The sequence below is a fragment of the Microchirus variegatus genome, assembly GCF_963457635.1.
Source record: "Microchirus variegatus genome assembly, chromosome: 18".
NCBI classification, from domain to species: domain Eukaryota; kingdom Metazoa; phylum Chordata; class Actinopteri; order Pleuronectiformes; family Soleidae; genus Microchirus; species Microchirus variegatus.
This window is the reverse complement of record NC_139819.1, coordinates 19651163-19673353: the sequence shown is the minus strand read 5'-3', so window position 1 is coordinate 19673353 and position 22191 is coordinate 19651163. Positions and strand designations below refer to the sequence as shown.

The following is a 22191-nucleotide window of genomic DNA, read 5'->3' as shown; positions in this document are numbered from 1 at the left end:
GGTTGTATGGACATAGTGATACCAAAACACAAAGACATGATTGTTTTTAAGGTTTTTTTTAATTTAATTTACTCTGAGGAGAGCAAGCTATATATATATACGTACGTATATATATATATATGTATATATATATGTATATATATATATATATATATATATATATGTATATATATATATATATGTGTGTATATATATATATATATATATATACATATATATATATATATATGTATATATACATATATATGTATATATACATATATATGTATATATATACGTACGTATATATATATATATATACGTATGTACATATATATATATATATACGTATGTACATATATATATACAAACATATACATACGTATATATATACATACATATACATATATATATATATATATATACGTGTATATATAAAGAAAAATGCATACTAATGTGAATGCAAGGCTGACACTGGTCTCTCTTTAGAACAATCCAGAATGTGGTTGATGAGTTGCATTTGTGTCGTCCAGTAGTGGCCTACCCTACCTGACCTACCTGAACGAGATGTGCCAGAGCAACATGAAAGCCTTACGCTGGTAAGCTATTTGTAGCAATATCTAAAGACACTGCACTGTTTTTGGTTTAAACTCCAGACCAAGTGACAGTGATGTGATGTGAGGTAAACAGATTTTCCAGAGTAGAGTGTAGCACTTCACCTCTTGTTTGGAAGCCCTTAAGAGCATATAATTATTTGCTGTCACTTACTCAATGTCCTCAATGAGGCTATTATATATCTTTTAAAAATGATCTTGCAAGGCCAAAGGAAAGTAGCAGGAAAATACTCATATTTCAAAAGGGTTTCTTATTGTACTGTGACTATTTTTTTATTTTTTTTAAATGTAGTTATACATAACACAATGTATCAGTTTGAATCATATGATGCCGTGCATATTACATATTGGCGATATCAGTGCTTGTCATTAATGCCTTTCTGTTTGTCCAGCAGACTGTTTTTATACTGTTTCTATGAAATATACACATTCAACACGGAGGGAAACCTTTTGAAATAACCCTATTTATAAGTTAACCCAGTGCTGTAATCAAGTGAGAAATTAATCTTGCCTTTTGCATAGAGATATGTACCAACTGCAAATATAACATTTTGGGGTACTTGAGTCACTATTTAATTATTTTTTTGTTCTTGTTTCTAGCACTTAAGAAGATTAAAATGTGTACAAAAATTAATATTTTTAATTTTTTTTTTTTTTAAATAATTATTTTCTGTCATTACCATTACAAATGTTTAAAGGCTAGAAATCAATCTGTATATTTGTGTACCTGTATAGCAAAACACATTTCATAAATGGAAAATATGTTCTCTGAATATTTATTTACTAATATATTTATCTTTAAGCCATGTCTTATGTTCAGAGTGTATCAGCGTTTTCAGTTCTACGGTTGCTTTTTATTTTGAGAGAAAAAAATCACTAACATGAGACTTTGTAAATACATGGTTAATTGCACACAGGACGATTAAATCTCTGACCAAAAAACTGATTTTAAAACTTTAGTACCATACAGTTTTGTAATTAAAGTGTACAAAGATCTGTAAAATATACAGTTTTATTCAAGTAACCCATGTTGTCGTATATTCCTTTCTATTTCTTGCAGCTTTTTTCTGTCTTTGGAGTAGTAATGTCATTTGTGCCCTTTTATACTTTTTTTGTCAAACGTTTACCATGATAAAAACACTTATAAATAAGTCTATTGCTAAGGAAAGTTAATATGAGATGTTTCAAAATGTTGCACCTGGGTAAAGACATCGGTCAAATGTGTTACTCTCATCAGCTTTTGCAGGATTTACTATCTGTCACAAAGACCAAGATGTTCTAAAAAAAAAAAAAAAATCAATATCAGTTGTATTCACATAGTTTAATTCACTCCACAGATAGTACAAAGAAAACATAGTTTTAACTCTGTGAATAGAAAATCAAGTGATATTGGCAAACAGACAATAATATAAATATGTGTCATTGTGTAGTGCTGTCTGCAGACAGAATCTCATGTTCTAAGATCTCAGTAGACGGACGGGAGACGCCTGAAACAAAGTATTTTTGCAAATATATATTTGTTCATGTTGCATGTCACAGCTTGAATCCAGAGTGAAGAGCCACAACTCCACCAGTCAAGTTGAAATACTGCACTCTGTAGAAACCGGCATCTTCAATCATGTGTTTGAATTCCTCCTGCAGAGGAAAAAACAGCATATGAAGTGACTCAAATAATGACACATTATTCAATCAATTGAGGTAACTTATGAACAGAAAATTTAACTAGAATGCATTTCCGGGGGAACTGCAGAGTGTGCTTGCTAGGGTTTGTATACCATAATATCTACAGTAATTGTAATAATTTAAAAGCGCCATCTGTAACAATGTGGCCAAAAACGGTTCCTACACTCAAAATCAAGTGGTGGTGGTTCTTCCCGGAGCCACAACCCCCGCCGCACCGAAGCAGGTATGATCAAGGGAACAGTTCAAAAAGGAACTCGACAGTCGAGCTATGATGCTAACTTAGTTAGCCAAGCTGAACTTACCTGTCTAGGAGAAGAGCCCATTCTGCATCTGTTTTGAAATTCCTCTCAGCTTTAAACTCTCTCCACCGTTCAAAAGCATGTCCTATATAGACCCTCGCTTTATCTTGCCGTTTTTGACATTCATACCGAGGTCTTTTAGGTTTCCTTTTCGTTTCATTTCAGTTGTAGTTACGTAACTGGCAACCCATGGTTTCTCAACAGCTGAGACTCTACTGACTGCTATGATTGGTAGACCGTGGTAGATGCCAAAACATAAACAAACTTTGCAGTGTGAAAAAGATTTTTTTTAATGCAAATATTTTTGTTTTACTATTTTTGTTGGTGAGTTCAGTTTGTTATATGAACATTATTCCTGGTCCTCTGTGACATATTAGGAGGATTTTATGGCCAGTTGCTTTAGATTTATTACATAATGCACATTTAACCTTATTTAGATGTGAAATGTAACACAACAGGGCCACCTAGTGTACAAATGTATTAACATTAAAAGTGTGAGATGAACCTCTTTTTTTCTCTACTGACCTAACGCGAAAGGATGTCTTTGTCTTGTTTTACCCAGTGGATGCAAAGCAACGTGGATAATAGTAAGTTACAGCTTCAGTGAAATGGCCGCTGCCTACCCACAATGCATTGCTAGTCTTTAAACACTGCAAAGCAACACAATAATACATAATCTTCCGTAAATATATTAATTTGTATGTTTTTATAGATGTAAACATTGGAATATTACTCTCTGATCAGCTTTTGTACTCTATAATAATCATAATGAAACAAGTTAGATTTGAACACCTGATGATGCGTGGCAAGGCAGAGCTGCAATTGTGTCAGTAAACTGTTAAATAGTGTAGTGGCAGTGACGAAGGTGTAAAGTTGCCTGGGTGTGGTCATGTAAATAAGTCTGTGAAATATCCATAAAATTAAAAAAAAATTTTTTTTATTTTTTTCAGATCTTGTGCTTCCTCATATTGCAGTCCCTTGAGTTCATGTACAACGTTTGGTTTCAATATGTGAAAGCTTTCCTGATATGAGCTAACAGATTTCGTCTGGCTGTGACGGCAAATGCTTCCGAAAATCAAAAATCCTTCTGGTAACTTTTGTGAAGCTTGGTCCAAGGATCATGTACATCAAATTTCGTGAAGATCGGACAAAATTTGTGACCTGTGAAAGTTTAGTTTCGCTTTCTATTCAATCCATTATGGCGTAAGAAAGATAAGGGTCAGTAACACTATCTTCAATTTCCACACCGGTTCCGGACGGACATTCCAGAGTTGGACCGGTGGAGATATCTCAAAAAGTCTAGGAGCAGGAGCTGACCAAAAATCTGGCTGACAGGAATAAGAAGACTTAAGAATGACAATAGTGTGCTGCCTTTCAGCAAGCACACTAACTATCTTAACTTTTGATAAGAAATACATTAAAAAAATTCAAACGTGAAGCATCTGCCTCCCTCTTTCAAAGGAAATGTGCATATCGAGGTTCCAACAAAAGACAATAAAGAACATAAAATATGGCTAAAAATGTTTTCCCTAAGTTTAGTTTCATTTTACGTTGATTAACAATAACGTTTGGAAGCAAATTTGTGCCATTATCCAATTTAAAATGCCTTAACAGAAATGCTTTTTCTTTTCAAAATGTAGCTGCATTTTTTTTGACTCATAAATAAAATTAATAATCAATATTCCAAACTGAATTTTAATTTTCAATTTCTAGACTGCTTATTCTGTGCCTTAATTAAAAGACAAAGCAAACAGAGAAATGCTTTTTTCGTTTTCATGTTGTTTTGATGAGGAGCAGTGCATCCACCGTTCCAGAGGGGGGAGCTGCGCTTCTGAGAGCGGGTGTGCTGAATATACTGGCCAATCACAAGACTCTGGCCGTTTCTCAATATTCATACTTGTGCGTACTTGTGCGTACTTGCGTACTCCCGTACTTGTGAAAACGTCATCAGCCTCAGCCCAAGTTCTGTTCCAATTCTCAAGAACGTGAGCAGCGAGTACGGTTCTCATACCCGGAAGTGTTCTCGCTCCACCCATTTTACCAAGTATGCATCGGGTGGTGACTTGAACGTACTTGGGAAAGCCATATATCCCAGAATGCATTTCGGCGGAACATAGCAGGATAAAATACATATATAAACCTGAAATAAATATATTTCTGTGTCCCAGAACAAAGTTTTGAAATCATTTGAGGCGAGAAATTAGTCATTTAGAATCCAAACATATGGTTTATGTAATAAGATATGACGTATTTATAGTATGACAGCGGCGCTGTCGGAGGTGATCAGCTCCGCCTCTGTGGACGCTCGGTGCTCACAGTGCCCTGCACAGAGCAGCGTTACCTCGGCCTGTCCTGATGAAATGATCCGCTGGTTCAGACGGCTCCGTCATTACATAGTTGGTGTGATCGATAGATTTGTTGTTGACATGTTTTGTTTTTAATGCAAACTTTTTGACCTGACAGTGTGAAGTTTTGTTTAATATTAAAGTTTCATTTATTGTAACTTTGAATTTTAGATTTATATTAAAGTCGCACTGTCATTGTATATGTATTTACATATAACGGACACATTTATAGTGTATATATAGTGTAATATATATATAGTGTAATAACAACAATTTATGTATTTATTAAAAGTATTTTATATGTTCATCAACACTGTAGGTGGCGGTAATGAGGCTTAAGTGCTTCGCGCCACCCGCCATTCAAACAGTAGAACAAGGAAGTACGCTGCTGTTCCAATTGAAGAATCGTGCTCGTGTACTCCCGTGCTTGGCAAGTATGTTCTTCAGTCGTACTTCTCAAGTATGTACTTTCCAAGTAAGCAAGTACATACTGGCATACTTGGGTATTGAGAAACGGCCTCTGTCTTCTGGGGGTGAAAGTTCACTCTGAAACATCACGGCTGACGAACAGCGTCAGAAAAGAGGATTTCAATCGGCTCGTTTACAGCAACTAGGAGGTTTTTGACCATAAAAAAAGTTAATATGTGTAAGTAGACCTCCATAACTAACATTATATGTGCAACAGGACCACTCTATGTGACCTTTAAGTCACAGAATGAGCAGTCTTGAATTTGAAGATGAAAATGCAGTTTGAAATATTGATTATTCATTTTATTTATGAGTCACAAAATGCAGCTCCATTTTGAAAATGAATAATGAATAATGAAAAATGCATTTTATTTTGGATAATGGCATACATTTGCTTCCATAATAACGTAACAATATCACAGAGTACCTCACGATACCAATAAGATCACTATACGACATACTGAAGAAAACAAAACGGTGTAAAGTTAGAAGCGCAGGATTTCTCTGTTTATTCAAGACGTAGAGAATAAAGCATCAGCGAATGTTTACTTTAGAGCATCTTAATTAATGATATCTGGCCTGGCATATGGAAACACAGATGTTCTCACCTGATCAGGGAACTTGCGGATACTTTCCACCAGATACTGGTAGGACTTCCAGTCTCCAGCAATCACCTCGCCCAAAACTGGGATCAGCTGGAAACTGTATGCATCATAAATCCTGAAAAATAACACCAAAAAAACCTCCTGTCAATCTTTAATACGAGATTAATTTACCAATACATTTTTTTTAAGTTCAGTCAAACTATTTTATTGCATATGCAAATACAGCTGTAGGGTATACTGTATGGAGAGCTGGCATGTGTGAAACCATCCATAGCACATGGTAGCAGCTATCGACTGAGATACTATACAATGTAAATCCACAAGAGGGCAGTGTTGGTCCAAATCACAAAAACCAAGTGAGTTTATGATGCTTGTTAGATTGGTCTGCATGACTGCGTTAGTTTTCACCTAATTAAGTGGCAACTACGTGTCATTTTTTATGATATAGTCTGGAGCAGGCCAAGTCATCTCAGCCAGCACTACTGCCCACTATACAATGTTCACATTCACCTATACCCACGGTCATCATCTAAACATTTGTGATTAAAATAATGATTGAATTAATTAATGAATTATTAATAATTATAATTTTTTATACACACGATAGAAAAATAAAAACACATCAAAGAGTAACATGATGTTGCTTTATTGAATAAGGATAAAACAAAGCAAGTAAATCAGCTCCTTTCAAAACTGAACTCTGTCTCTACGAGACAGAAAGCACAAATTCAAAGCATAAACTACTCACAAAAAGTCAGGGATGTTTGGCTTTTGGATTCAATTTCAGAATGAACCTAAAATGCACTCTAACCTTTACAGGTGAACTAAGTTAACCTTCTCTAAACTTTTTAATGCACATGTCCAATTGTTCAGTGGTAGAATATCACTGTAGCATGAACTTTTCATACACATGTTCTTGTCGAATATCCCTAGCTTTAGTAGTGTATTATAGAACATAGGAAGAAATGCCCATTCAAAGGTCTGTATATAATATAGACTCACATGTCTGACCAATTTTGGACGACATACTTAACTATACTATGACATTTTGGACAATTTTTGGACGACATGCTATCGTATGACGTTTTTGACCAATTTTGAAAAATTTTGGATGACATGCTACAGGGCTCTTGGTTGTTTACCAGGGTTCGTACAGTCATGAAAAACCTGGAAAAGTTTTGGAAATTGAAAATGCATTTTCTAGGTCCCTAAAAAGCTAATGAAAAACAAAATTTCCTGTAAAGTTTTGGAAAAGTTATGGTAATATTGCATGGATAATATTTTGGATGCGTAAAACATAAATAAAATGATGTAATGTGCGATTAAAATTTAAATTGACACGGAAGTATGGGTTTCACCGGCTAACACAAAAGCTAACGAAGAAGCTAAAAACACAAGGCACACACGGGGGCGTTCTTACTCGGTGGTAAAAAAAAAAGGAGACGCCTATAGTGGACAACACTTCACATGCAAATGATGCCACACAGTGGCTGCAAGTGTATACTGTAGGCGTGAACCAAAACGTTAACAACAAAAAAGCCCTTACAGAATACAACCACTTCCTCTGTTTTAACCATTTCTTAAAGCATTACTGAAATAATAATTCAAATCAATAAGTATGAAAGAAAGTTACAACAGAGCGGCTTTTTAAGGAGAGCTTTAAACTTTGGCTACTGAAAGACGCAGACTACGGACGTGCAACATGCTGATAATGAAAGACGTGTCGCAACAAACTGCTCCACTCGTACCTGATCGACACTCCGAGTCTTTATTCCAAGGAGAACTTAAAGTCCTTCACGACTCTGGATGATTACGAAAGTGAACAGTTACAGTATTAGCAAAACAACTTGTCCGCATTTTGACCGGCTGCTTCCTACAGCTCACTAAACTATCCTGGGAAAGGCGAGCAGAACAAGTACGGCAGACAACGTGAGTGTCTTTAAGAGGTTTTATTCTACACACAGCTATATAGGTTGTAAACCGACAAAGCATACAGCTTCTGATGATCAGTTACAGATGAAAAACAGGAAATATACATGCTCCATACCTGATGGAAAGTTCTATACAACTAGCTAAACAACCAGAGTACATTAGTTTCTAAGCTAGGTAGTTTGACTTGACCCGAGTTTAATTACACTGTTGCTCTCAAACATTGTTATGCATAGTAATAATTACTTTATTTATGTTAGCTTGTTTCCTGATGCCAAAAATGAACGTAACGTTAACTGATATGGAGTGAGCACAGCAAATTCTTGCTTCTTTTATCATTTGCTCGTTCCAGTCGATCCTCCTGATGTCTTGCAACCAAAGACGTCTCCGGTTAGCTTTGAAAGGGCTGCAACTCGGTATCCGGTAAAACTTCAGGCTTTTGTCTTGTTTGTTAAAACGATTAGTGCAACCGACTGCACAATAAGACATGTTGTTGTAATAGTGCTTTCTGCAACCGACATGTGCAGTAGAGAGAATGGGGGCACGCGTGTGACGTAGGCTGCCAAGGGGTCTATAGCATGTCGTTCAAAAATGGTCAAAAAACGTCATAGTATAGCATGTCGTCCAAAATTTTGTTTTTTGACCATTTTTGGATGACATACTATACCAGAGGTTACTAACAGGCGGACCGTCGTCCGAGTCCGGACCCAGACGTTGTCCTATACGGAACTGGACCTGCAGTGAATAAATTATTTAAGTATTTTAAATGGTGACGGGTGCTTCTATTTTGACTGGCACAGCTTCTCTGGACTTTACAGTACTGGTTGAGCGAATCAGGAAATCCACTGACCAATTACATTCGACTTAAGCAATCCCTCGTGACGCCACTAAAAGCCAATCAAATCTGTGCATCCTGCTAAATATTGCGAGGGCAGTGAGGAGCGAGTGACAGACGGGGAAGACTCGTGAGCGATACATCGAGAGAAGACTGAGACGAGTGAGCGATACAGGTAGAGAAGAGTGGGCCAGAGAATAATAATTAACATGGCGCTCTCTAAGAAGAGAGACAAAAGTGGACAGCGAAAATAGAGCTTCTGAGAGCGGGTGTGCTGAATATGTCACTTACGGGTATTGGCCAATCACAAGACAGTTGGGAAGGCTCTACGCTGGCTGGCCAATCAGAACACACTCTGTCTTCTGGGTGTGAGAGTTCAGTCTGAAAAATCGCAGCTGAGGAACAGCATTCAAAAAGAGGGATTTCTATCGGCTCGTTTACAGCAACTAAGAGGTTTTTGACAAAAACAAGTTAATGTATGTAAGTAGACCTCCATAACTAACATATATGTGCAACAGGACCACTCTATGTGAGCTATAATTGTTCTTTCTATATTTGATCTGACAGTAAGTTGTTGATTACATGCAGACTACAAGGCTACTTCAGTATATATCCAACTACTAAATAATAACACATTTGACATTATGAAGTTCCACACCTTTGCTTGAGGAAATTTTCTCTAAGTGGACCTGTTAGAATTTTAGTTGAATATCCATATTGAGTATCCACTATACTATGATGTTTTTGACCATTTTTGACCATTTTTGGACGACATACTATACTATTACTTTTTTGTCACATTTTGGACGACATACATCTCGATAAATGTCTCTTTTACGATTGTGGTCATGAGAAAATTGCATTATGGGCCCGATGAGTATTTTTTGTTGCAGTACCACGAGTGGCCACCATGAAAAAAAAATTCAAGGAAGTGCTCTATCCAGTTCTTATAATACATCCATGGTCGAACAAGCCGTGATCGTGCAATTATCCCTGGGTGAAGACGGAGGAGGGTGCGGCTAGATCTGGAGCGAATGTCCGTTGTATATCAAATATCCAACCTGAAACTCATTTCATCGCAGTCAGCTATATTGCTTAAGGGCAGCAGTAAGTCAAAAAGCTTTTTTTTTTTCCTGTATTCCAAAATTATAAACTGAGGTTCAAAAGAAATGTTCAAAAACATTTTTGTACTGTCGTTTACAGAAAGAACCCTAACCCAAGTCCAGGTAGGGTTCCTGTAGCCCTTCACGTCTGCTTTCTCTGAGAGAAATACATGTACCATTATTTATTGTTTACAGAGCTGTGGTGATGTTTATTTTATTTCAATGGGATTATTGTCGTTGTTCTTGTACTTTTTGGTTACTTTACTTTGTTGCTACATTATTTTGTTATGTTGGCATCAAAAGATATACTGTTAATAAATGAAACTTTAACACCTATAAGCAATGTTCATTTTACACATTCATAGTGCTGTGAAATCAATTAACTGACAATTATTGTACTAAGAAAATCCATAATCGTGACTAGGGCTGGGCGGTATGACCAAAAATTCGAACGGTTTCACGGTATCTGACGGTATTTTTTTTTCATGCATAATCAGGTGTTCACAGCATTTTCTACTCATTCTAACAGAATTACTAGTAGATTAAGTTAGGTTGGTCTATTTTACTGTGATGAATACTGTAGAATAACTCCACACTAGTACAGGTTTGCATGTCCCCAGAAAATGATGCTGTTTACAAAGAAGAGCTCATGATTCTAATGAAGTGAGGAATCAGAATGCAAAGACAATTACAGTCAAAATACACAACTTTGACTGTGCAAATCAACATCTTTTATAAAAATCCCCGTGTTACCTGCTGATGTGATGGGTGCTGACGTAACTTGATGCATTCTTGATATTCCAAGACATTCTTATTAGGGCAGTCAAAATTGCTCAAAAATGATATTTGAATATTCCCTCTAAAAAAACACAGATATTCGAATATATTCTCATAGTATTTGCATCGCGCATCTGGTGTGCGTTGCATCCGCTGCATCTGGAGGCTTTCAATCAGCCAGACTGTCATGTGATGACAGCGTGACGTCAATAACAGGACAAACTAATACAACGAGACATAACTACCTGTAGATGTAGTTTATTTAAGTTTAAACATATTTCACAACATATTACCTACACAAAAATAAGTAAATGAACTGATGACCAAGAGTGCAGATCTCTCTCGCTCGCTCTCTCTCTCGCCCGCCCCTCTCTCTCTCTCTCTCTGCGCACACAGGTTTAAATTACAGACAAACAAATGCTGAGTGCTGATCAAATGTTTTGTGCAAGTGATTTAAGGTCCTGACTCTTGTCCCAAATATGAAAGGCTTCATTCAGTGATTGAAACAAATATATAAACATTAATGAAACGTTTACACGCAGAGCGCTCACTCGCAAAGCAGACAGCATCGCAGCGGCTGCGCGGATGTTGTCGTGATGGGAAAAAAAAAGGTATTCGGTATGAACCGCCCAGCCCTAATCGTGACGTCCCTATCTTATAAAAGAAATAATGTGCTTTATTATTATTTTTTTGTTTTTTTGTTAATCAGTAAATTTGAAAATGCATGGATAACAATAATAATTATATTATAGCCTTGAGTAATAATTCTGGTTTCTACATACAGGTGTATTAACTGATTTTGATAATTACTAATGATGTTAATTTAGGGCAGCTGTGACAAACCTTACATTTGGTGGTCTAATAAATTAAACTAAAAATTAAATTAAACACACCAGACCTCTGCTCCCATCTACTATCCTCAGCAACGTTCGTTCCCTGAACAACAAGATCGATGACCTCCGAACCCACGCAAGGCACTGCTCCGATTTCCATGAAACATCTCTAATGTGCCTTACAGAGAGCTGGCTTCAATCCAATGCTCCCGACTCCCTATTTAAGATAAACGGGTTTACTTTGACCCGGCTCAATAGGGATGCCATATCTAGGAAATGTAAGGGCGGTGGGATCTGTGTGTACATCAATGATCTGTGGTGTCGCCAGTTCACTGTTAAAGAGGTGCTATGTGATTCCAACGTTGAACTGCTCTGCCTGACACTAAGACCTTTTTATCTGCCACGTGGATTTGGATGCGTACTGTTGTTTGTGGTGTACGTTCCACCTAGCGGCAAAGGCTGCGTTTGCTGCAGCCACTATCGCGGACCAGGTTTACGGACTACTGCAAAAACATCCTGACGCACCTGCCATTGTGGTGGGGGACTTAAACCACTGTCACTTGGACGTTGTACTACCTGGCTTTAGTCAGATGATTAAAAACTGGACTCGGAAGGACAGAATACTTGACAAATGCTATGCGAATGTTAAAAATGGTTCTCAAAAAGACCTCCCATTGCTAACTCTGATCATAACGTGGTTCACTTAATTCCAACTTAAAAAAAAAAACTGAAACGCTGTAAACGAGTAGAAAGAGAAATCAGATGCTGGTCTCCTGAAGCATGTGAGAGGCTGAAATAATCGGCATTCCCTGGATGAAACCACTACAGTCACCACTGACTATATACCCACTAAACGAATAAAGATCTATCCCAACAATAAAAGGTTTGTGTCTAAGAACATTAAGGACGTAATAAACTCAAGGAAGGTGGCCTTTAAAAACAAAGATGGCATCAAATGCAAACAATTGGAGAGGGATCTAAAAAAACAAACTAAGGGATTCATAGAAAACAGCTGGAGAAAACATTCAAAGAAAGAAACCCTAAAAGACTCTGGGACAATATGAAACAAATTACTGGAATGTCCTCCTCAAATAAAACCATTGTGACTGGTTATGAATATATGCTTGCAAATGAGCTAAATTATTTCTTTTGTCGTTTTGATTCTTCTGCCCATCTCAAGGAATGTGTAAACATAGTTAAGACCTTCTGACATTGACAGAATCGCCATAACTGTAAAGGAGGTCAGGGGTACTTTCCAGCGCAACAACCCAAGTAAAGCATTAGGGCCTGACCACAGCAGTGCACTTGTTTTTAAATCCTTTGCCAGGGAACTAGCCCGTGTGGCAACCGATTTTTCAGCTTTCGGTCGATACACAGTCCATACCACTAGCATGGAAAACATCTCACATCAGGCCAATCCCCAAAAAACAATGCCCCAAGGAATACAATGATTATCGGCCAATAGCCCTTACATCTGTGATTATGAAGTCACTAGAAAAGATCATAGTTCAACACCTAAACAGACAGCTGGAGAGGTATAAAGACCCATACCAGTTTGTGTATAAACAAGGCCGTAGCACATCTGTAGAGGATGCAGTAATTACACTGGTTTACATCTTATCTAAACATCTTGATAAACCAAAAACCTATGCCAGGGCTGTTTTTCTTGATTTTTCATCTGCGTTTAACACCACTCAGCCAGACATACTTCTATCTAAAATGATTAGATTTCAGAATAACCCATATCTTATTCACTGGTATTTTTCTTTTCTCATAAATACTCCTCTTCTCCTCTCCAAATACCAATAATATTGGACTACCCCAGGGCTGTATACCCCTGTACACCTCAGACTGCATTACCAATGTGACAAATCAATATCTTTTAAAATACTCAGATGACGCCACTCTAGTGACCCTATTCACCCAATTCGAGGACAATACACTGTACCAAGGCAATGTTGAGTGGTTAGTCAAATGGTGTGATAAAAACTCACTCATCATTAACACAATAAAAGACAGAGGAAATCAGTTTTGAGAAAGCACTTAATCTTCAACTGTCTCCAGTGAAGATTCACAATTCAGAAATTAATCAAGTCCCGACCTACAAGTACATGGGTGTCATGATAGACAAAAACCTCTCATGGACCCTTCACATAGAATTTACATGCAAAAAGATACAACAGCGTATCTATTTCCTACATAGATTAAGATCCTTTGGAGCTAGAACTCAAATAATCTCTCTGTTCTTTACATCAGTGATCCAGAGTGTAATGCTTTAGTGTAGCACAACTTGGCTGAGTAGCTTTTTAGTCAAATATAAGGCAAAACTACATCATCAGATTAAGATTTGTTCAAAGATCATTGGGATACCTGTAGCATACCACTTCCAGGAGGCCCACAACAAGAGCATGCTCAGGCTGGCCAGAAACATGTCCACTGACATCTCACATGTTCTACACAGAGAATATCAGCTATTGCCCTCAAACAGGCGCTTTAGAGTTCCTTCTTTTTACCGCAACAGACTTAGATATTCTTTTATACATCAATCAATCCTTTTGTTAAACCAGCAACATTAAGATCTAGTGCAATATATTTCATGGATGTAATTGTCTCCAAGTGTTGAAAGTTTTGATGTATTGTTGTAGCCTTTTTCTTGTAATATATGTATGCTTTGTCTTCCGTCATGCTTGATACTGTTATTTGTGGCTATGTCTCATGTTTGTCTGTTGATGCTTCATGTCCTACATGTACTGTATGTATACATGTTTGTCTATTAATGCTATATGTCTTACATGTATGTATTGTTTCTGTCCTCTTATCCTTAAATGAGCTGCCCAGGGATGCAAAAAGAATTTCAGCACAAACTGACAAATAAAGTTGTATCGTATTGTATCGTAAATAATCCACATCTACATCTAACTGAGCACATTGTGGAGTCGATCATAGATATTTACACAGAGACATCCATCATGAGGTAATGCTTCTCCTCACCTTGCAAACACAGGATTTGTCACTTTGCTGAACTCCAAACACATGAACCTGCCACCGGGCTTGAGGACCCGTAGAGCCTCTTGTAACGCCTGAAAAGAAAAAGGAAAAGAAATCAATAATTAGTCAGCAGGTTAGCCCATCTGTGTAAAATTATGCATCAATCACAATTAGAATCATTACTGAAGTTATATATTAAGCATATTATTTGCACTTAGAGAGTGCCTTTTCAGGTTTATTCTTTATTTGGAAAACAAAGGAAAACAAACTAAGGACAGAAAGTAATAAGAGAAATACTTGGAATAATAAATAGTGGTCAAAAAGAGTGAGACGTTTTGTTTTTGATTTCCTTGATAATGCTGAAGCACAAAATGATATATATAAAAAAAAGATCAAATATGAATTAAATCATTAACATCAAATGTTTTCCTTTATTGTGATAAAGGTGGTATTAGCAGTTGTTTAAAAGGAGGCAGCTTCTCAGAACAATCACAAAAGTGACATCAATCCTGTTGTTACTAAGAGCTGTCGTACGTATCCTGGCTTTAGTGGAATCAGTTACCTGATCTATGTGAGTGACGTTGCGAATGCCAAAGGCAATGGTGTAAATATCAAACTGGTCATCATCAAAGGGCAGCTCCTCTGCATCCCCCACAACCCATGACAGACCTGAGACACATCAACATACACCATTAAAACTTTATACTCCATTATCACACACACACACACACATTTACATTTGTATTTGTATAGAACCAGATCATTAACACACACATTGGCCAGAAGTGTCGTCACTGGGTGCGTGACGACACTTCATTATCTCAAGGCACTTTACATGGTAAGATCACAACCTTTCTGCTCTGAACATTCAAGTAAAATCACAGAACCTGAGCTCTGCCTATTTTACTGATTACACCCCAAGATCACGTTACTTTCCTTGTCTTTAATAATTTTTGGGAAGTATTACACATCTTAGCCACTGTAATAAATGGTTGTGTGGATTATTGCACTAAATGTTAGGCACTATGCTGGAGCATGCATAACACCCGAGCACTCTGTTGGTGTCTGATTATCAGTGTTATTATTTTTTACAGTCGAATGACCTCATGAACTCATTCACATGTATGTTGTCAGTCGTTCCCTTCATCACTACACACATCACACTTTGTTTTAAGGAATATGACCATGCTTTTCTACAAAAAAATACTACTCTTTCAATAACAGACTAAATTCTTAAATCATCATCCATCCATCCATCCATCCATCCATCCATCATCTACCGCTTTATCCTCCACCAGAGGGTCGCGGGGGGTGCTGTGCCTATCTCAGCTGACATTGGGCGATAGGCGGGGTACACCCTGGACAGTTGTTATTTTGACTTAAAGGACCCGTGTGTAGGATTTAGTGTCATCCAGGGGTGAAGTTGTGCATCACAAACAAGTGACTACCTTTCGTGTCTCACTCCCCGGTTCAAGTGTATATGGGGGATTAGAGCTGTGTGCAAGAAGCATAAAAAATTAAAACACCTTCCGACAGTTAGTGCTTTATCTGTCCATTCTCAGCTACTGTAAAAGATGGCTGACCCTCTAACATAAAGGCTTTGTTCTAAGACAGCGAAACCATGACAGTTCTTCATTTCAGGTGATAATTGTAAGGGGAAAACATTATTCTGCCTTCTCTAAAGTTATCAGCGCTAAGCACAAGCTGAAACAATTCAGGACGGTGCCTGCCGCAACTATCACAGCAGCCTTGGTGTAGCACTGGCACCATGTGAATAAATGTCCGAACTCTGGGACTCACAGGCAGACTGACAGAGGATGCCCAACTGTTAACATACTTGTTTTATGTCGGCATTGTCTCAGTTGTCCTCAGATCTGAGTTACTTCCAATAAAGCTTTTCAACTTAACTCATCTCTGACTCCAGGAAACTCCATCTTTGGTCGACTCACTAAAGATGAACAATAATATAGATATTTTTAGTTTTTGATACAGCCTCTTTTTATATTATACACAGTGGACCTGGACACAGAACAGTTCATGAATGTTCATGTTTCTGCAAAAATACCAATAACATAACCCTTTTTTTTTTTTTAAAGACCAAGAATGTGAGCAAGCTATCAATGCCCATTTCTAGTGCTGTCACCATATATTTTCTCATATTGTCCAATTTTTTATATTTATTTTTTAATACTTACTTAATTACCCATTTTTACAGCATCTGCACTGAAACTGAATAAGCCAGAGATTAGCTCAACATTTTACTGACATAAATAAATAAGCTGCATTCATGCAAAAAAATATATAAGAACATATACGGCGACCTTGAGTGTCTTGAAAGGCGCCTTAAATATAATGCATTATTATTATTATTATTATTATTCACCATCCTCGGGTCATGTCTAACGTCACATTTGGCTGCCCTCAGCTTCACTTTGGGTCATTCTGCTATCTTCTTTCTTAACCTTCCCCACAAACTCACAAATCAGAATGGCGCAGGAAAAGGTAGACTCTGATTGGCTGTTGATGCGCACATTTCTGCTGTGTGTGCAAAGTAAATATGCCCAAAGCTGATCACGGTAATCGACCTGGATTTTATCATGATAACTAATCACAATGGTATAATCGTTCTAGTCCTAGCCTGTGGCCATATGAACATGCTTAAAGTTTTCCTTCTCACAACAAAAACATACCAGCACTGATGTCGTTGCCATCAGCTTTCTCCTTGCCCACTTTAAGCATCTCCTTGTTTATGTCACAGACTACAGCCCTGGATTCCTGGCAACCTCCTTCGTCCTCTGTTTGGTAGCTCTTGGTAATGTCCTGCCACGACTGTGACTGCATGGACCTTGCCGCTCGCCGCCTTTTCTGTTCTTGTTTAGTACGAACGTACTCCAGGAAACGGAAGGCAATATCACCTACAAGGGAGGAGAATTAAAAACATCTATAAGTATAACACACCGGAGAGGGGATTCTGTCAGTGCACAAAGCTGCTTCACCTGTTCCACCCGCCACATCCAGGAGTTGTGCACCAGGCTGTGGGTGCATGGCGTGCAGAAGCATGTCCTTCCACAGTCGATGAATCCCAAGACTCATGGCATCGTTCATGATGTCATACTTCTGGGCTACGTTTTCAAACACCTTATACACTGAAAGCACAAAGAGAAAGACAGATTCTGTCTCAGTGGAAGTGGTTTAGGTCCCATGTTAGTGGTTTTCCTCTGATATGTGGACACAGGGAATTTACTGCACTGAGGTTTTCATGCTCATGATCATTTATATATATGTACATATATATATATTTATCTATACAGTGTTTTCCCCAGTGTACTATAAGCCTAGTGGGCCGCCAGGCTTTACTTGTCCCTCCGCCAGGCTTAGCGTTGTTTATTTATTGAAAATATATTTTTTTATACACCACGGCTTTTTCTATACCGGGGAACAAGAGCGCATGCGCCCCCAAGCCAATGGCTTGTCCAGGTGTCACTCGAAACCCAAGTCACACTATCAAGTGCGTCATTATTACAGTTACATCGTTCTTGTCAATAAAGATGTTATATTTAGAGATACACCGATAATTCGGCGGTCGAAACACAGCTACAACACGGTGGAACAGCACCTGTTAAACGCTGGAAAGTCTGGCTGCTTTGGAAGAGACCGCTTGGAGACGCAGAAGCGCAGATCGACAAACGGCGCAGGAGAGGGAGAAGAGAACAGTGCAGGGGCGGTGCGCAGAAATAAAAGGGCCATTTGTCTGCACCAGATAAGGGCAGATGAGGCAGATGAGGGGTCACTACCACTTTTATATTAATGTTCCTTTATTTTACTTTTAAATGTAACCATTGCATGGCTTGTTTTAAGATTCACTGGCCGATTACTTAATTAATATTTAACTGTGGGTACTGCAACAAAAAATCCCATGGGGCCCAAAAAGCAATTTTCCCATTGACCGCAATCGTAAAAGAGACGCCTGTAAAAGTGTCCACAGGACACCTAGAGACATGGATACGGGCTTTTATAGATCTTTATATTCTATATTTTTAATTCATGGAGTTTCATATTTGAAAAACATTCCTAAAGGCCATAAAAAGCCCAGACAAATCTTATTTCTCAGAGTGACGTCACAGCTGTGTACGAGCACAGCAAATCGCGGACATTGTGACACTGATGACGGTGTGGACTGTGGAGCTGTGACCGTGTGATGATGTCATTATGACACTGATGACGGTGTGGACTGTGGATTGGGACAAATCGACCGACAATCGACACGCGCACCTCGACAAAAAACAAATGTTTTCCGCGTTCCAGCGGAGAGTTGCTTTTTTTCCTTTTTTTTGCCCCTCATTTTTATTATCACTGTTCTGATGGTCAATAATGGACATTACAGCCATGTTTTTGAGCCTAAAATTAAGTAGTACACTGTAGAATAGTTTACACCCCCGCATTACTGCTGTTGCTGCAAAAAAAAAAAAAGTAGACAAAAATTTAGACACGTGGACCTCGATAATCGACTCACAAAAAACTTCACAAAAAAATGTGTGAAATTCCCATCCCTAGTGTGGACTGTGGAGCAGTGACCGTGTGATGCACTGAGACCTGCAGTCACTTTACCACAGATTCCCGGTGAGGCTGTTTGTCTTATCGTCAATATCGGTTCATGAAGTTACTGTTAAATGTGATGAACACGCGAATTATAGTTGAATATAAACACGTTGAGTGAAAGAATCGGGAGTTATAAAACTACTTTAACACATTGTTGTTGTTCCTAATAATAATTAGATAATTATATAAGGGAAATCAGGCACATTTCGTCGTTTACATAGTCGAGAGGAATTATGGTAGTGACACTACTGCGCATGCTCTATGGGCCCCATAACCCGGAAATAAACGCGGAAGTCAAAAACTTTTTTGGTATATGCGCTGGGTGAGCAGCTTCATAGGAATGAACGAAGCAAAGGGGAGGAGCTCTACCCAGTTCATATAATACATCCATGGTGTATATAATGGTCCAGTGGTGGGGGGCATGTGCCCTAAAAATGCTGCGTACTAAAGTGGACTTTTGAGTCACAAGACACTAGGGATGCAACGGTATTTGGTGTTTTACCGAACCGAAAATGTATTAAAATACACAATGCTGCGTGATTAGATCCACTCAGGAGCTCTGCTCATGCCGGCTTCAGCGTCAAACAGCGCGAGTGAAAGAGACTCTGGAAGAAGTGAAATTGAAGCGGCACCGTCTTCGCATAAGTCCGCTGTGTGAGATCATTTAGGATTCAGCGTAGACGATGAGAATGAGAAAATAAATGTCAACAAACAAACCACAGTGTGCAAGCATCTGTTATGCAGCACAGTGAAGTTGGTTTGAAATTGGATATTGGACAGACACTCGCTCTACAGCGCCACCCAGAGCAACCCGTCTCTTTCACTTGGAGCAGCATGGTGTATTTGTAGTTGTAGTTTCTGTGAGTGGGTTAAAATGTTGTTGGATAACACTAAACGTTATTTATTTTTAATTTGTGTGCTTTTATGTTTGCTGTTACATTTTATCTGATAATGCACTATTCTTTAAATAAAGTTTGTGGTGTGATTATACCTGTGCTTTTAATTATTTTTACAATGCAATATTGCCTTTGCTAGTCTGATTAGTTTTATATTACGATATCGAAACTGTAAAAACAAGTGTCCTCTCGTGTGGCCTCTACAGCAAAATATACATTTAAAACAATTATTCTTTCTAAAGCAGTGCCTTTCTAGTGGGGAAATGTGACCTTTAAGATGCCCTTCCAATCAAATCAAAGAGTTCCCTACAGTCCTTACATGACAATAGGGATTATATTCATTGAAGGGTTCCCTCTGCATGTAATTGATTGTGGCGCACTGCCACGGCAAAATAAACGCCGCCACAACTTCAGAATTTTTTATCTTTGTTATTGTGTTGTTTTATGTTTATATTAATGTATATTATTGTATGAAATGTGATTTTGGCACAAAACATGGCGTTTTTCGTGAAATGTGACGCTACGCTGCAAATATCCTACCCTTATTTTGAAAAACCAACACCTGAACACTAGTGATGGTATCGGCAGTTCATTTGAGTCTACTCAAGTGCCCTGCTAAATGACTCACCTCCTCCCTGAGTGCAGTATGTTCGCGACACGGGTCATTGAGTGAGTGACAACGCGGATGAGATTCATGTCCTCAGCCACAGTTCTCCAGCTCTCTGTGTCAGTTTGTTCGCGAGATTCACGTCCACAGCCACAGTTCTGCAGTTCTCTGTCTCTCAGTTTGTTTGCGAATAATGACTGAGTCAGTGACTGACAGCGTGAACGAATCACAGCAGCACGGCAGACACAGTTCTTCTTACTGGTCTTCTTACCCACCCCCCCCCCCCGGTGCACGCTGGCTGGCGTCGTTTGCCGAAGATTCACGAGTGAGTGACAGCGTTGGCGAACGACGGAGTGATTCACAGAACAATCGCTGCTGAGCTCAACTGAACTAAGAAATGAACGAATCAGTTCATGAAGTGATCCCAGTCAGTTCGTTCACTCAAATGATTCGTACTTTCGAACGAATCACTCCTGACCGACACAACACTACGGAACACCGGAGTCACCACCTGCCTGTCTAGCTGCGGCGCGCAGCTAGAGTTGACGTGCAGGGGAGAGAAGAGGGTGAAAGATAGATACCGAAGCTAGGTTATATTTGATACGGTTTTGTTCACAACATTTTACCTACACAAAAACAATTAAATGAACTAGTGGCCAAGACAACAGACCTCACTCGCTCGCGCTCGCACAATCGCTGAGTCCTGATAAAATCCTGAGTCGGGATAACTGTGTTATTGATTGGTTAATACAGTTATTAAAGTGATGCTGATAAGGACTATGATGATAACTCACAACATAAGGCGGAAGGACATCACTCGTTAAAGTTTAGAGGTCTTATAGGACATACATATCGTGTCACGTACCAAACAGTGTGAGCCGAGTTGTTGAGCAAACTCTTAACATGCAAAAACAAATCTCTAAAAGTGTGTTTCTTAAGCAGGTTTAGTGTTAATTGTGATGATTTGTCGGTGCAGTTCTGTTGTGTTTCTCTGCTGTCCGTCACTCACCTCTCTTCGCTTTATCTTCCTCTGACACCGTTTCAAAGCCAAAGTGTGTGTTTGTGTCATGACTAAAACGGCGAAAAAACACCGGCTCCCTGTGACAAACTGCTCTGTTCACGGCGATATTCCTGTGTGAGACACGGATCAGCCTCCGCACCAGCACTCTCATGGATGCCGCCATGTTCCCTGGACGCAGAATAGTGACGTCATCGTGTCGTCATTCAATTCTTCTTCTTCTTCTTCTTTTGGTTTTACGGTGGTTGGCATCCATCTGTATGTGTATTACCGCCCCCTTCTGAACTGGAGTGTGGATCAGAGCTAGGCCACCCTCACACCATACACCCGCGAACACATACACTTCCCCTACATATTTCCCCAATTTTATCCTATATTATACCCTATGAAATTTCCTTAGATTAATTTCCCTTCCTTTCCTGAATGCCCTCTTTGCCAATTCATCTGCCCTCTCATTCCCCCTCACTCCTACATGCACTGGTACCCACATAAATCTAACTTGACCTCCTCTCTTCATTATTCTATTCACAGACTGCAAAACTTCATACTGTACGTATTCGGCTATTGGAATGAAATGAATTCATGCTCGACAGAACTGATGATGAATCAGAGC

At 38.6% G+C, this 22191-nt stretch overlaps 1 protein-coding gene across 1 annotated transcript; it reads right to left on the bottom strand.

Moving 5' to 3' along the window:
• Positions 1-1944: 1944 nt before the first annotated feature.
• Positions 1945-21744, bottom strand: coq5 (coenzyme Q5, methyltransferase; the record flags this gene model as incomplete). Its single annotated transcript, XM_083904458.1, has 7 exons — positions 1945-2228; positions 5997-6108; positions 14462-14550; positions 15021-15127; positions 17149-17373; positions 17455-17604; positions 21570-21744. The coding sequence occupies 7 exons, from the start codon at positions 21742-21744 to the stop codon at positions 2127-2129; spliced, it is 960 nt and encodes a 319-aa protein (XP_083760584.1). The 3' UTR covers positions 1945-2126.
• Between the last annotated feature and the right edge of the window lie 447 nt (positions 21745-22191).